Below are 12579 nucleotides of genomic sequence, written 5' to 3' on the forward strand. Positions count from 1 at the left end.
AGATTCCAGCAAACCTTATTTAGGAGTCAACAAAAATTCACAAAACTTTTCTGTGTGTATGTGGTAGACATTCTAATAATGAAAATAATACTGTAACAATCTAGCATCCCTTACAGATAGTGATAATTTTTGTCACATCATATTCTGCATACTAAGTATTGGGATCTATAGTTTATAGCCGATTCCAAAACAGATACAGTTCCAGAGGACTGTGATTGTCCCTTCCAAGATCTGAATACTATGAGAAACATTGGTCTATCATAAAATATGAGATGATCTAACAAACCTATGAAATAAATTCCCCTGGACCTGTTTTTTTTTTTAACTATCATTCCACGCAGACTATAGTACTTTGAGATAGAGCAGTTATACCGACAGCCAGGGGCCTCCACATTTGGGAATGTGGTTTACCTAGGTCGTTATTTTCTATGGACTTCCAGGTCACAATTTTTCACGGGTTCCCTCTATTAAAAGTATGTATAATAGCCCATGTACAAGACATCATTTTGGTGCCTGTCTGGCATATAAGCCGCATGAGTAAAATTATCTGGGGGGAAACTCGTAGGTTTGTAAATGCCATGAGTAATATGGTGAGAGATAACATCAGCAGTTTAGTCATTAAAGTTCTTATCCTCTCTGGGCTTATATGCACTTGCCTCAAACTGACGCATATTTATTGTATACTATCTGAGTTGTGTTCCAGCTAAATGAAATGAATCAGAAATTATAATGGTTTCTGCAAATTATTCCATCAAATACGGCCATAGTTTGAAATTTGCAGAATTTTTTTTTTTTTCATTCCCATTTTTGATTTAGAAGGAAAATGAGAGCACTTGAACACAAGTGCAACACTAACATGCGTTATCTTTTCCTCCTTTTCAAACCAACCAGGGCCATGGTCTAGACCAGTGATTCCAAACGTGGGCGTTAATGCCCCCTTGGGGGCGATAGGATGTTCCGGGGAGAGGGGAACGGTAGAAGAAACGGGTATAACATGGGATACTATGGGTTAGATTGCGTTGGGGGTGGGCGACGGGAGAAAAAATTTTCTGAAGAAAGGGAAGAAGTGGGACATAAAAGGATGAGAAACTGGTCTAGACCAGTGATTCCCAATGTGGGCGTTAACGCCCTCTGGGGGGGGGGCGCGATGGAATGTTCCAGGGGGCGGTAGATGTTATACCCGTAGCTTTTACCACACCCTGGAACATTCCCATGCCCCCAGGAGGCGTTAACGCACACGTTGGGAATCACTGGTCTAGACAAAGTAATTTTAATTACTGCTCGTCTGGAAACCATTTTCCATTGAACGCTAAACATGTGGGTGAATGACGTAAGGTGATGGAAAATAAAATACATGGAGAAAAATAAGGATAAAATACATACACAAATCAGCTAAAAATAGAAAGTGGAAACAGATGTACTCGGATTGAATTTTTTGTGAAAATAGGATCATTCTATTAAATTTCTAATAGTTATAATCATTCTATTAAATTTCTAATAATCATTCTTATATAGTTTTTATTTCTGTAGTTTAAATCAAAAATAATTTAATTCTGTAGTTAAATTACTACTATAGTTTGAGTTAAAAACAATTTTAAGTCTATAGTTTTAATCACTATTAAATTTCTGAGAATTTTGAATAGATATTTTAAGAATGGCCCAGGAAAAGAAGTTATCTCAAATTATGTGAAATGAAGGTAAGAATCAAGAGCGAATTCAAAAAGAAACACTTATCATTTTAAATATGAAATGGGTAAATTCTGATAAAAGAAGCAAGATCAAACGTTCAAAAATGCTTGAAACTGAAGAGAACAAAAGCACAACTTAGACTTGCATCAGCTGCAAAAAAAAAAAAAAAATCCCCTTTCTAATGAGTGTTTCAAGCCTCTCCTTCAGTGATTTTTTTAAAAAATTTGATTATACCAGGTCTACAAGCCAAATCTAAAAACACTCATTTTCAAATTATTTTTGAAATCTGGAAGTGCTATATGTGCATAGCCTCTTATTTGCTGATATTTTAGAGAATAAAAATAAAAATACTAAGTCTCTTCTCAAAAAATTTTCGGTTTAAAAATTAAAAAAAAAATAAAATAATTATTTCACTTTTCTAGAGGAAATTTCTATGTATTTTGTACCTTGGGAGGGGGGCACCCCCTTCTTCTGAACTGAGATAACACTTTTTTTTAAAAGTAAAAAGTAAACCTGTGTTCGCTACCGCATGTATGTGTATAAAAACTATGTATTTTATTTACTGCCTCACTCTTTCAAATTGCTACAAAACTGATAAATGCTGCTACAAAAATCGAATTTTCATTTTCTACCCCTGCATAGTTGATGAAAACACATATACAAGCACTTTTTGTAAAGTGTGTAAAATACAAGGGAAATGCTGTGAATGCTGTAGAAAATTTTAAATAGCCATTGGAGAGGGGGGGGGGGGAAGAGAGAGAACAGACTTCTTATTTAAACGTTTTTTCATCGACGGCGTTCCCCGTTTAGAAAACTACGTTTTAGAGCCTCTTTAAGGGGTTGAGTGCCCCACATGCTGGGAATCCTGGTTTTCAATGAATCTTAAATCTTGAATTGTTGATTTCCCTTCACAGAGACAGATTTGTTCCTCCGTGGATTCTTCGAAATGTGCTATTGAAAAAGGGTTCATTTTTGAAAGTATGAATGTGTGATTTCTATCACCGCTATATCACTGAATGAAAGGAAGATTATGCGATGTGCAATAGAGAAAATTCGTTGCCGATTCCTCTTCTTTTCTCGCTTGGTGTAGCCAATGGGAACAATCTCCCGGGTCAGATCAATATTTGGAATCCTGCAGGACGTTCTCTTCTCTCCAGCATCCCAATCGCGAGAGGAGGCAAGAAAGTGCGCGGCGCGTGTGGATCGCGGTGGCGCATGCTCTTCTCCCTCTCTATCTTATTTTAGTGGAGGCGAGGAAGAGGCGAAAGCGTGCGACAGGCAGAGGAGTATTTAAGAATTTACGGGGGGGGGGAACGCCGTCAAAAATTTTTTTAAAAGACTAAAACTGAACATGAAGAACGTCTAGTTTTCTTTTTAACAAAATACGTTTATATTCTGCTTGGCCACTAGGCATGTGAGATGATAACATGAAAGGAGAAAAGTTTTCGCAATGTGCGTGTCACCCACCCGTGATCAAAGATTTTATAGATCTTTCCGGTTGCAAAAATTGACTGTCGGTCAGTTTTTTTTTGAAGACAAGGGTCATCGCGCGAAATGGTAATGATATGATAATGACAACTTGTTCCTCAAGGAAGTAACAGATGACAAAGATGGAAGCTCTCGCGGCGAAGCTACTCTTGTTGATGTTGCTCAACAGCATGTTCAGAGCGGTACAGTGCAACGCTGATGCGAAGCGATTGTACGATGATCTAATAAACGGCTACAACTCCTTGATAAGGCCCGTTGGCAACAATTCAGACAGACTGACCGTAAAACTGGGCTTGAGGCTGTCGCAGCTTATCGATGTGGTAAGTAGTCGCAGTTTTGTACGATTCGTATGAAGTCGAAGACTAATAACACTTTTAAAGTAAATTTTGAAAATTCTGGATGCATTTTAGTAAATATCATTAGTTACGGGATCGGAAGACCAGGTATAAAACAAGTATAAATAGATTAAACACACATAAATATCGGGTATGAATGAGAGAACGCAGTTCGGATACGTCTCAGTACATAGTGACGTGCCTCATAGTGTAAATAAATCATTTAACGAATACAGTAGAACTCGCTAATCCGCACATATCAGACCAAAGTATTTTGGATTATCGGAATGGCCGGACTACTGGCAGTCAATCGAGAGAAAAAAGCCCATTTAAATAATATAAACTTCTGCGCACAGAGATACACAGTGACACGTTTTCCTCTTCTATACTCTCTTCCACTTAAAACCGCCGGATTACTGGATGGGCCGCATGGTCCCCACATCTTAGGGCAGGGCCCTTAGAGTGGGATCTTTGGCGGGTAAAGTAGTAAATTTATAGCATGAAAAAAAAAAGATGATATTTGTCCCGGACTCCAGGGTTGGAGCCCTGTGAGACCGTACCCTTGTGCGGGCCATACTTGGCCGAATTATATCGACAGTCTACTGTAATTATTATTCTTCCAGAAAGCGACGTGGTGATTTCGTGGGCCATTAATCAATATAGTTAGACTTTCCAATCAATTCTTTATATACTATTAGTAACTGGCATCATTTAGAAGGGAGAAATTACAATAAGAATATTATAATTTTCACTATGAAGAAACGAAATCACAAAATATTTTTCTCGTGCGGATGCGGTGTTTCTCTCAAACCTTTTCAGTTTAGTATCAATAGGCAATAGTATTATCTAGTATGAAAGCACGCGCGGTTGCCCATTCCAGAGGCTTTTTTATACTTTTCAATTTCATTCGAAGCGTAATTTAAATAATTCTAATTAAATAATTCTCAAAATATAGAAGAAAAATATACAATGGGATCGAACCAAACGAACTAGAGAGATAATGAGATTCACACATGACTTTTTTTTTTTTTTCAAAATATGTATCTTGAAATGGTTTTCACCTTAATGATTTAAAACTCATTTTTATGCGAATGATTAGGTGGATTGCGATTTTTTTTTAAATTAACATTTGAACGCGAATGTTTGTCTGTTTTTTAGAACTTGAAAAGCCAGATTATGACGACCAACGTCTGGGTGGAACAAGTGAGTATTTTTGAATTCATTGCATGACAGAAATCTGACTCTGACAGTATAAACTTGGTACAGAAAAGAGAGTCTTCGACCTTTTCGGGTTGCTAATACCGTTTGTGACTAGCATCAGAAGATAAGCACCCATATGGTGATCCTAATACGGGGTGTTCTGTTAATGGACCGACAAACTCAGGGTTGTTAGTAGGCATCAAGAGGAACAAAAATTGCATTGGAACATGGTGTCGCAAACCACATTGAAAGGGTGAAAATCGCGAATAACGCATGCCGGTTTCGACGTGAGCTGCAATAGTTCGTGTACTTGTCGACGGGGAATCGGAAAACACGGTTTCTTCCATTTGAAGAGTGCGTACATTGCGCGGTCTCCCTGTATTACGCCGTGCTGGGTGGAAGGTCCCCGTCTCCCGAAGTAGTCGATCGATCGTGGCGGAGAGTTGTATGGTGCGGACAACGCCTCATCAGATATTGCTGTTGGTACATTCGCTGTGCTAAGCGCCTATTGCCATCTGCTCGACCATAAATCAGATGCATATCAGCGTATTCCGTTCGTGTAGTCAGCCATCACGATACTCATTGAAACAGACAACTGACTGCTACACGTGCTTGTTACCGTAATAGTGCTAATTTACGTTGTCGGCAGCGCTTGATCCTACCCCCGGCGAATGCGTTTCGCGACGCTGCTTACGTCAGATATGGTGAGCGAACCTGCGTTCGAGGATCAACTGAAATCCACCTTTCGTCTCACCTGGACTCAGAGCCTGCATGCGTTTTTCGCGATTTTCACCCTCTCAACGTGGTCTGCGACACCATGTTCCATTGCAATTTTTGCTTCTCTTGATGCCTACTAACAACCCTCTGAGTTTGTTAGTCCATTAACAGAACACCCTGTATATGTCAAACGTATGCCAGCACTATATGAGTACTTGAAGAAAACTTGAATGTGGTTTTTTGATTAGAGCGTCGATCGAGACCTTGTGAGCACTCTCAGGTGCTAACAATTAGCACCGTGTTTTTCGCAAGCACCAAGACGGAGATGCTTGATGCAGTACGTTCAAATCGAAATCATTCTTGAACAATCATGTGAAATTTTTCGCGTCGCAATCATCCTTTCCCTGGTTTAGAAAGGAATGGGTTCATCTTTAAATGTTGCCACATAAGAATAATTAACGCTATTTAAGAAAACATCAAAGAAGAGGAAGGGTTAGAAATTTTTAATTGATGAACCTCCCTTTTGATTCACACCCAAAGATGAAATTGTAAAATACTCACAAACATATAAACATGGACTTTTCTCTTTTCAACGATGTATTGCATTAGTGTGTATTTTTTTTTATTTTACTTTCGAAGCTATGCATAAATTACGGATATACATCATTTTAAATAAAAATCCATTGTATTTTCAGCCCTTACAGATATTACAGTCAAACCTCATTAGTGCGTCACCCGGTTAACATGTCACTCCGCTTACCAGGTCGCTTTTTGGAAGTACCAATTGCCCTCAGGCAGGAACTAGCACAGCTATGGCTTACTCCGTTTAACGAGTCACTCCGCTTACCAAATCATATTTTTGCTCTCCCGAGAGTGACTCATTAATGAGGTTTGACTGTATACCCTTATAGGACTGAATTTAATATTGTTTGGAACTTTCATTCCTTCTATTTTCGTAGACACCTTATTAATTTCGATAGCTTAGTACTGTGAAAAATTGTAAGCGATGCGAATTTGTAAAATTGTATTGCACCCGAATAGTGCACATATTGTAAGTGAGCAAAGACGAATTATATACTTATCAAAAAAATTTAGTCTAGTATAGGTTACTTGAACCTCTTTAAGTGGTTGGGCATGGAAATAAACGTTAAATAAAACTTGTATACAGAGTGATTGAGAATTCGTTTGACAAACTTTAAGGGATGATACACAATGCGCCTAAACAAATATATTTCATCATGGAATGTATGGCCGAATAAGATGAGGAGCAAAAAAAAGTGTTTTATTCCAGTGAATAAAACACATTAGTGACACATAATTTATCGTTTTTTTGGCGATAATTCCTGAAAAGGAAATAGGAATTGCGTACACAATGCTCAGACCCACAAAAAAAGATTAAGAGGGAAGAGAGTTCCTGAAAAGACGGGTTTCATGTGATAGGCACACCCTATCCAAACCATTGCTGCAGAAATGTAGTGCTTAACTACTTCTGTATTTCTCTGAAAAAATGGGCATAATACAGTCAAACCTCGTTAGTGCGTCACCCTGTTAACACGTCACTCCGCTTACCGAATCACTTTTGGGAAGTCCCAATTGTGGTCAGGCAGGAATTGGCACAGCTATGGCTTACTCCGTTTAACGAGTCACTCCGCTTACTAAGTCATATTTTTGCTCTCCCATGAGTGACTCATTAACGAGGTTTGACTGTACTGCATTATTCTGGAACCACATGCACCTTCGGTTTGAATTTCGGTTTTTATTGGAGCGAGGCAGGGCCGTCTTAAGAGTATCATGGGCCCCCGGGCCAGTTGGTTTTTCTGAAGCCCTACCTGGAAAATTCTTTAAAATTTCAATCAGGCCTCATTTTTGTGAGTCCCCTCTTCTCTTGAGGGGTCCGGGCCGTGCCCGGGCGGGTCCATGCGTTAAGATGGCACTGTAGCGAGGACCATAAAAGTCACGTTAGCGAAACAATTACAAGCGGTATGATGGCTTGTGATAGATTTTTGCGTTATCCAGGATGCACCACGAGGAGGCCTTCAATATGGCCCTGTTCAGGAGGCCCCTGTTCCTTCAGATGGCTGGCATCACATATTGCAGTAAATCCGTCGAAAATACTTGGTATTTGCTACTGGTGAAGTGTCATTTTTCACTCTCTAAAAGCAATCTCTGTTGCTTTTGCTATTGTGATTCGACCATACATTCCATGACCGAAAATGCTTGTTTAGATGTCCTATATCAAAAAACCTCTTGAAGTTTATCCACCATCAAACCAAAACTGAAGTTTATCCGTTGAATCACCCCGTATATATAGTGGCTGATTACATACATTATCACAGTCTATAACAACGAGTTTCACTTTCTATGGATCATCCTGTCAGCGAATTAAGCGTCGAAAATGACAGAATTGTATTACATCGAACTGTTGTTGATGAATTCCTGTCGGTACATTTTAAGTAAAATATCAATTAGAGGCATTATAGAATTGTAACTGCGCCATCATTTGTTCCTACCAGGAATGGAACGATTATAAAATGCGCTGGGATCCGGACGATTATGGCGGTGTCACGAAATTGCACGTACCGGCTGAACTCATATGGCTTCCCGACATCGTTCTTTACAACAAGTAAGCTGGAATTGGTGAATTTATGTTGATCTTTTTCTTTGTACGTATTGCAATATATGTTGTCGCTAAGCAAGAAGGACCGAATGGTACTCGTACTCCGATATTTTGTTTCTTTCAGCGCCGATGGTAATTACGAGGTTACCATAATGACAAAAGCGATACTCCATTCGGACGGGATGGTGCACTGGAAACCACCTGCTATCTACAAAAGCTCGTGCGAGATGGACATCGAGTATTTCCCTTTCGACGAGCAAACTTGCTTTATGAAGTTCGGTTCTTGGACTTATGATGGATACACGGTAACAACAACTTATCCTGTACCGTTAGGGCCTTCTTACACGGGGATACTGATGTTGCCTAGATACAGGTATAGAGTATGTATATACAAGACTTGAGTACGTACTTGACGACCTAGCATGGTACCACTCAGACAGGCGCACACAGGCGTAGGCGTAAAATTATTGGGAATAAAAAATTAAATAATTCCAAATAATTTAAATATAAATAACTCCTTTTTAAAAACGCTCAAAAATATTGAGGGGGGGGGAAGCCCCCCCCCCTTCTTGCCTATGAGCAGATGAGTCGGATACAAGTCTACACCTATGGATACTGGAGTAGTGGAGACAAAAGAGACTTGTGATTCGGTACGCTAGTCTCCTTGAGATTCCAGTATGTTTATTATCGTGATTACCGAAACATGTATTTCTTCACATTCTTGTGACCATACCACTCAACACAGCACAGTTAGAGTTCACACAGCCACCTCTTCCTGGGAAAAATGGAAGTGAATTGCTTGTGTGGTGATAGGACGGGTGGGAAGGGGTGTACAGTTGGTAGTGTCCTGGTTTGCGTGGATGTTGTGATGGAACGGATCCGAACGCCGTAAGCTGCATATATGTGTTTCGGCTGAAGTTAGTTTTACAATTTCGAGGCTCGAATGAGAGCCAATATGCCAGATAAAACTTCTTGCTACAGAGAGCAATACACCATACAACGGCACACACACAAGTATTTAATAATTACACTTCAGTTTGAAATACAGATAGTGGCACCACAACTTCACACGCACTAAATAAGCACACAGCCTATTAGGTGCAGACATACACGACACACCCCTGAAATGAAAGAAAAACGGTAGTGAATTTTGTAGCATGGTGAAAAACAGGAGTTGTGCTCGATTTGGAAAAGGTTTCCCTGTAACCGGCTATCGTTTTGAGTATCCCTGTGTGAAGAAGTCGAAAAAAAAAAAAATTAAATAAAAACCGTGAAGTAAAGCTTTAAAAATTCGCTTTGTTATAACAAAGCGAATTTCTAAAGCTTTACTTCACAATATGGCAGTCTATCTTTGGAGCAGACATTTCATTTTTTGCGCTTCGTTGCAGGTGGATCTGAAGCACAAGCATCAGAAAGACGAAGATCCGATTATTCCTATGGGTATTGACTTGAGCGAATTTTATTTGAGCGTCGAGTGGGACATCATGAACGTTCCAGCCAGGAGGAAGGAAAGATTCTACAGCTGCTGCGAAGAACCTTACCCCGATATAACGTTCAATATCACGCTCCGGCGGAAAACTCTATTCTACACGGTCAACCTAATTATCCCTTGCGTCGCCATATCGTTCCTGTCGATCCTAGTGTTTTATTTGCCCTCCGACAGCGGAGAGAAAGTGTCGTTGAGTATTTCGATTGTCCTGTCTTTGGTCGTGTTCTTCTTGCTTTTGTCTGAAATCATACCTCCAACTTCTCTGACAGTTCCTCTACTGGGCAGGTATCTGCTGTTCACCATGATTCTGGTATCGTTCTCGGTAGTCGTAACGATAGCTGTCCTGAACGTCAACTTCAGATCCCCTTCCACTCACAGGATGGCTCCTTGGGTGAGGCGCGTCTTCTTGGAGATCCTTCCGAAGATCCTGTTGATGAGCAGGCCCAGCGAACCTGGAGATTCTTCGGATTTATCAGACACCAAGTCCGGGATCCTGAAAACTATCGACGCGAGTGACGTCAGCGACACGATACCGGCCGCGATACTCGACAAAGAGAAAGAGAGCGAGATGGAATGTTCCTTCATCAGTGGCTCGGCAATCCAAGACCGACGAGACAAAGAAGAATGGGAGAGATCTGTCCTCAACATACGATTCATTGCTCAACATATGGAAAATCTGGATTCGTACTCCGAAGTACGTAAAGCATTACTTGAATCTTGTTTTGATACATTGTCGCATTGTTATGACCAGTTTCTCATATGGCCTACAGGCCAATACCGTCTTGATAGCTTAGCAGCATTTTTGGAGGTAGTATTAGTGGTAGTCCGCTCGATATATATACAGGCTGTTTCAAATTGTTTGTCCATGGGACAATCTCTGCAACCGTTGACTTTAGAAGTGTACTTCCAGTTTTACAAAAGTTTTCGAATGACATTCAAAGTTTTCTTAAAATTTCGTAAATTTTTTTCCCGTGTGCTAAAACTTGATATGTAGAACTTTGGCAGTTAGTTATAGTAGTACTGGCTTTGAAAAGGTATTTGCAAAAAATTCCATATTTTCCAGTATTCATCGAGATATTAAGCAAAAATTAGAGTGTTTTGGTGACTTATCGCTGTGCTGGTGACGTTAACAGGAACAGCTGATTTGATTAAAGTTAACCTTTAACAAGTTGATTTGCCTTGAGAGGCGGGCGGACTCATCGCCCTCAATCTTTATTCAGTAAAACCAGTTTTTGTTTAGAGTGACATCTATTCGTTGCAAAAAGTGTGATAAGATACAGTGTAGCCACTGGATAAATCCAGGCAGACTCATCCGTCATAAATGAGCAGTAGGACGTCGGTATTACTGCTACGGGTAACAGCTGTCTCCCCAGGCCTTTTGCTTTAACGATTAGACGTCACTGGTGTTTTCACCCTCGCCAAGGATTTTCCAAAGCGTCTTAGGGCTCAGCGATTGGCTATAACGATTAATTATTCAATCATTACACTTCACTCATAGTTAGAAAAACTGGTGGCAGATGGCAGCACTACACATAGTAAGCATTACACAGAAACAAACTTCACGTCAGGTTTCACTACACGTACACACACATTCCCGCATGTACCAATTCGTTAGAGGTTCCGCATAGGAATATGGACGAGGTACATGTGTGGTTTAGTAGTAGTAGTAGCGATTGGCTATAGCGATAATACTGACGTTACACTTTGCTCAAAGATGGTGATAAACCACCTAGAATTTCAAGCACTCCAAATATGCATGAATCTGCGAAAATACCACAAATTCGATTAAATCGATTGCACACCAAAATGAAAAAAAAAAAAAAAAATGTTTCAACCACTTGTTGCATTCTACACATCAAGTGGTGCCAGGGCAGTAACTAGGTTGGAGCAACCAGAGCACTGCTCCGGGGGCCTGAGCCAAATTGGGGAGAGGGGGTGTGTGCTCACTAAAAATGTACATTTATTGTGCACCCTTTTTAGGGTGCCCCAAGAAACGTCTCCCCCCCCTCCCCCGACAAGGCACACCAAGGCCCTGAGTGGTGTGCATAGGTTTTTTTAATATTTGTTAAGTTATCAAAGAGTAAACAACATCCTCAACTTTTTGCGATAATCAAATTGAAAGGAAGCGATTCCGGCTTAAAATTTATAACTGTTTTAGTACATTAATTGCATTGACATTGTTGTTTAGTTAACGCTGTCATTTTTCTTTCCTCAGAACGAAGGTGACTGGCAGTTCATAGCAATGGTTCTGGACAGGCTGTTCCTGTGGATTTTCAGTGCCGCCTGCATCATCGGCACAGGGTGCATCATATTCAGAGCACCGATGCTGTACGACGACAAACTTCCCATAGACATTCTATTTTCTAAAGTTACACCACGGCTAAGGCGCCTCGGATAACATTTCGTCAAAATTTCATTACGTGAGAAGTAGAAATTGATCCAGTTTTCTTCCATCATGATTTCTAATGGGAATTATTAAAATCAATCATGAAATCTCAGAATGAAATAAAAACATGATGAAACGCTTCATCGTTGCGATTAATACTGTTCGTGATTTCTAACGTATAGGCCAAGTAGAAAGCTCGAAAACAACACCAACCAAGGAGATGACGATTCAATTAAACATTATTTTTCTCTTAAAACACCTATTTTATTTGTTTTCTGTGGATATGCTAAGAGGGGGGGGGGGCACGATTTTTTAAATCTTTGATGTTATTTACGAAATGTGAAAATCACTTTTCGAACTTGCTTTGATTCAGGTCACTTCGTTTAACGTTTAATATTTCGCACATTTAAATCGTGTCGGTAGAAAAGTTAGTGCAAAAATGTTAAAAGGACTTAAGAGAAAGGTTTACGTATGAAGAAAAAAAATATCGACGAGAGAGAGACGATCTCTTCTTTTTCCACAAGTTAAAGCTGTAGCTCTGTCAGGAAATATTCTAACAAGGATTGAAAGGATTTCAAAACTCACAAAATTTCGGAACGGCATTTGCTACATTGGTTACCCCTGACATGTTTGATTAGCGCCATAATTACATTCAATA

At 39.8% G+C, this 12579-nt stretch overlaps 1 protein-coding gene across 1 annotated transcript; it reads left to right on the top strand.

The window, feature by feature from the left end:
* Positions 1 to 2849: 2849 nt before the first annotated feature.
* LOC149067044 (acetylcholine receptor subunit alpha-like 1) lies at positions 2850 to 12074 on the top strand. The gene is made up of 6 exons (XM_089253020.1): positions 2850 to 3497; positions 4671 to 4715; positions 7943 to 8052; positions 8171 to 8351; positions 9435 to 10229; positions 11751 to 12074. The coding sequence occupies exons 1-6, from the start codon at positions 3291 to 3293 to the stop codon at positions 11931 to 11933; spliced, it is 1521 nt and encodes a 506-aa protein (XP_089109146.1). The 5' UTR covers positions 2850 to 3290; the 3' UTR covers positions 11934 to 12074.
* The last annotated feature ends 505 nt before the right edge of the window (positions 12075 to 12579 follow it).

The sequence above is a fragment of the Pholcus phalangioides genome, unplaced genomic scaffold (genome assembly GCF_987345545.1).
Source record: "Pholcus phalangioides strain wild (caught in Gottingen) unplaced genomic scaffold, Ppha-v1.0 ptg000031l_1, whole genome shotgun sequence".
Classification (NCBI taxonomy): domain Eukaryota; kingdom Metazoa; phylum Arthropoda; class Arachnida; order Araneae; family Pholcidae; genus Pholcus; species Pholcus phalangioides.